The sequence below is a fragment of the Chrysochloris asiatica genome, unplaced genomic scaffold (assembly GCF_000296735.1).
Source record: "Chrysochloris asiatica unplaced genomic scaffold, ChrAsi1.0 scaffold00355, whole genome shotgun sequence".
NCBI classification, from domain to species: Eukaryota; Metazoa; Chordata; class Mammalia; order Afrosoricida; family Chrysochloridae; genus Chrysochloris; species Chrysochloris asiatica.
Window position 1 is genome coordinate 977,893 of NW_006408873.1, and position 4,493 is coordinate 982,385.

Here is a 4,493-nt window from a genome sequence, read left to right on the forward strand (position 1 = left end):
GAAAGGTTCAAGAAGTGGATTGAATGTCTGCTGGGAGAAGCTAAGCAGGGACAGTGAACAAGGGAGACTGAATGGTGAACAAACAGCCAGACGCAAAACGGCCATCTTGTGAGTGGCTTTGGCAACAGAAGGTGGCCTGGTAAAGCAGATTCACAGGCGATGGGAAATGTGTGATTTTGTCTTTTTCCTCATGCTCACCTGGTGACCAGAGGTGTGACCAGCTCCCACCCACATACACCCCCAACACAGACCCTGTTTGGAGCCATGCCAGTGTGAGATGGGGCCAACTTCATGACGTAGGTATGCCACTTTGGTGCCTGGATTCAGGCGGGCTTGGCTCCAGACCGACAGAAACCGTGCTCCCTAACATCATGAAAGACAAGAAAACAGCATACAAGAAGCTGGACAACCCCAAACAAGAGAGGTCTCAAAAGAAAATCACCAAGACATATCAGCTTTCCAAAACCAGAGACAAAGAAAGAATCCTCAGAGCAGCTCAGGAAAAACAAAAAGTGACCTACAAAGTAGAACCAGTAAGACTAAGCTCTGATTTCTATTCAGAAGCCATGAAGGCAAAATGCAATGGAATGACATCTATAAAATTCTAAAAGAAAAAACTGCCAACCTAGATTCATATACCCAGCAAAGCTGTCTGTGAAATATGATGATGAAATTAGGACGTTTCCTGATAAGTAGAAATTAAAGGAATTTTTAATTATTATTCCAACTTTACAAAAAATACTAAAGGGTGTTTTTTGGGCTAAGTACCAACAACAGTAGATAACAATGTGATATTACCATACATGATACACCACCCAGAACTCAATCCACATTCAGAAGTATTTAAAGTAAAACCTACACGGTTGAAAAAAAAGGAGCCACAGATAGCCATTTATAATGAGGTCAACGACAAAACAAAAAGAGGGAACAGTGCAGACATAGAACTTCCAGATGACAAGGAAATTGAGTAGATGTCAAGATAAAACACTGTTTTAAATAGGGAAAATATAAACAAATTACACGGTAGCCTCAAAGAAAATACACCTGTACATCAAAATAAAGAGGAAAACCAAAAGATCTAGTAAACAGATTCCTGGTGTGGCACTGTAGGATCAGAAAGTTGGCAGTTTGAACCCACCAGGTGCTTCTAGGAAACACTATACAGTCGCTTTGAGTTGGAAACAACAATACAACAGAAATGAAAAGAAACTCCACAAACAAAATTAACTCCACACAGAAAATTATGTAGAACCAAGGAACCTGAAGGACCACAAAAAAAAAACACACTGCAAAATGATAAAAATCAATCCACACCTATCAATAATTAGTGAATGTAAATGGATTAAATGCACCAGACATGAGACAGAGAGCAGCATAGTGGATAAGAAAACAGTATCCTTCAATATGCTGTCTACTGGAGACACATCAAAAAGATGGATGGCCTACATGCCCATCAACAGAAGAATGGACACAAACTTTGCAACAACAGTATAATATGCAGTGTTGAAGAAAATGATGTAAGCTGAGAAACATCTCACAACACTGATGAACCTGGAGGACATTGTTGTAAGTGCTGTGGAAAAGGTTCTAACTCATAGAGTTTCCAAGGAGCGGCTGATGGGTTTGAATTGCTGAACTTGTGGTTCAAACTGGTTTGTCAGTCCAGTGCTTACCCTACAGCACCACACCAGTACTGCATTGGAGGGCATTATACTGAGGGAAATTAGTCAGTCACAATAGGGCAAACATTGTATGATACCTGTGTTTTAAAAAAGTAAAAGGTCTGCTTGATAAAGAAGGTTACGGGGTGAAGCGGGGAGGGAAAATTAATCAAGGGCTTGAGTGTAGACACATATTTATAGGGGTGAAGGGGCAGGCAGGTGATATACAAGGAGGAGGATAGGTTAGCAGAGGAAAGATGAAGTTAGCAGGAGACAGGGAAGAATGCAACAGTTACCAAGTTAGTACTGTTAACTGATGGTGCATGGAGGGAACTGCAACCATTGTAATGAAGCAAAGTGTATGATTTGTTGAATATATAACGAATGCCCTGTAAACCTTCACCCATTTCACAAAAAACCACTGAAGGGGTAAAAACAAACAAACAAAAAGGCTGCTTCACTGTAATTGAAATTACAAACCAAAGCCCAGGACCACTTTATAAAAAAGTACCAAATTTATTTCAGTATCTAGTTTCATTTTTAAATTAGAGCTGTTGGACAATTTTCTGTAAATTAAAATTCATATTAGAGGTGGAAAAAACATTTAAGTATTAAAGAATAGCAGAAAATTATTAGACCCTCCATTTACAAAAATCATGTTTAAGAGTTAAAAAAAAAAAAAAATCCAGTTGAACTATTTACTAGTTAGCCTTCTAATTATAGTACATTTTCATATATTTTACCTATTTTTATCCAATTATTACCACATCCAACATAATTTTTCAAAGTGTAAAGTTTTCTTTGCTGCTGTTGTTAAGTGCCACCAAGCTGGTTTCAACTCATCGCAACCCTATACAGGGTGTTCGAGTCTTTAAATCTTTGCTGAAGAAAGCCTTGTCTTTCTCCTGCACAGCGGCTGGCAGGCTTGAACCGCCTACCTTGTGGTTTGCAGGCCAGTGCATATTGTGTGGAGCCACTGCACACCCATAAGATTTTTACCACTCGTGAATTATAGCTTAACTGTTTTTCTAAACCATTCTGTAAAAGAAAACCTGAAACTGATACTGATCCAAAAGAATTAGGACAGTTTGAACCACAAGGTCGGCAGTTCAAACTCACCAGCTGCTCCTTGGAAATCCTATACAGGATCGCTGTGAGTTGGAACCAACTTAATGGCACTTAACAACAACAACAAACACCTGAGTTAAAACAAAGACTGGAATGAAACATAAAAATGCTACATGTATAGTCAAATTCTCTGATAAAACTTTTTAATTATTCATATATTTAGCACATGCAAGGAAAAAACTAGATTCCAAGGTGCTACAATGTTTGGCATTTTAAATGTAAGCTTTATACCAGTTTTATTCTTCTCAACAAAGCAACTCCAAGCAAATGGCAATGTTCATAAGTATAAATACCGTTATACCCAGTAGGTGGTATTTTACAGTTAAGATAATAAGAGAACTCTTTGTAAAATTAGGTTTATAAAAATGCAGAATGTCTGTTAATTGTATTAACAATATCTCTAAAGCTAAAGTAAGAAAAGCAATGCAGAAAGTAGAAATACTTATTAATATCATTTGCGTTTAGAAAGCCAGAAATTATTTTATTCCACGAAATAATAATGATAAAAAGATGTGATTAGAATACTTTTAACTTCTGCGAGGACAATTTTCATTATTTTACATTCATAATTTCTTTTTCTAAAACAGAGTCCTAATTTAAGCCACTGCTGAATAGCGTTCATAAGCTAAAGTTATTTTTCTCCATAGGATGTGTTCGTTTCAGTACATACATTGCAAAACAGTAACTGACAAATGACTAGGTCAGCTATAAAGAATTTGTAGCAAAATAAACACTAATTTATAACTGCCAACAGATACCAACAAACTTCTACGCCCAAGGCTAAATGTTACTACAGTACTGAGGTCAGAGCACATATGGGCAGCCTTTGTTTACTAAATAACACTGTCATAAAATCCAAAGGAGAAACCTTAGTGGGTCCTTCCAAGGCCACATCAGTTTCCAAATGATTTTTCTTTGGTTGCAGTGCCTGGCCTTGCCTTCATTCCTTTTTGAGTCGCTTGGCTTTTGCAATATTTTCTTGACGTTTTTGTTTCTTCTTCTGCTCTTTTTCCCTGGCTTCAATCATCTTGGCCAATTTCCAGGAGAGCACAGCACTTGCTAGGAACAGTGGAGTCAGGGCCAAAATCACCGTCGTGAGGAAGCCATATGGGTCCTTTGCAGCCCATTCCACAACATACTCAGCCCAGGCCTTTACATCAAACATCTTTGTAGTGCTCTGAAGAAAACCAAGGAGGGAAAGGGGGAAGAAAAAAGAAACAGAAGAAAAACCGTATTGTCAATCCAATTTGGGGAAAATCTTGTTAACACAGTATCACTCATTAGTTTAAAGTTGGGGGAGTCTATTTTAATAAGGATTAATATCTCCAGTTGGGAGCACATTGGCTCCATACCTTAAGCACTGGACTGCGCACAACGTCTGTGATTCGAGCCTGTCAGCTACTCCACTTTCTGCTCCTGCGAAGACTGAAAGCCTATGCTATGCTATACAGGGGCCGCTATGAGTCAGAATCAACTCAGATAGCACTTAATACCAATAATATCTCTAAGTGGGTAACAGTTAGTGATTCAGTGGCAAAATGCTTGCCATTTATCCAGGAGGCACTTAGAGTTCCCGGGCAATGCACCTTAGGCACAGTCATGTTGCTTAGGCAACCTTCATGTTGCTGTGATCTGAACCTATTTCATCAGCACTTCCAGAACCAGACTAGAAAGAATGGTCTGGCAATCTATGTCCCACAATCA

General features: G+C 38.6%; 1 protein-coding gene across 1 annotated transcript; it reads right to left on the minus strand.

The window, feature by feature from the left end:
* Nucleotides 1-3,729: 3,729 nt before the first annotated feature.
* Nucleotides 3,730-3,954, minus strand: LOC102837812 (small integral membrane protein 15-like). The gene has a single exon (XM_006876134.1). It carries the CDS (start codon nucleotides 3,952-3,954, stop codon nucleotides 3,730-3,732), a length of 225 nt encoding a protein of 74 aa, XP_006876196.1.
* Between the last annotated feature and the right edge of the window lie 539 nt (nucleotides 3,955-4,493).

Coding starts and splice junctions, on each gene's coding strand:
- LOC102837812 (XM_006876134.1), bottom strand. CDS start 3,954: ATGTTTGATGTAAAGGCCTGGGCTGAGTATGTTGTGGAATGGGCTGCA.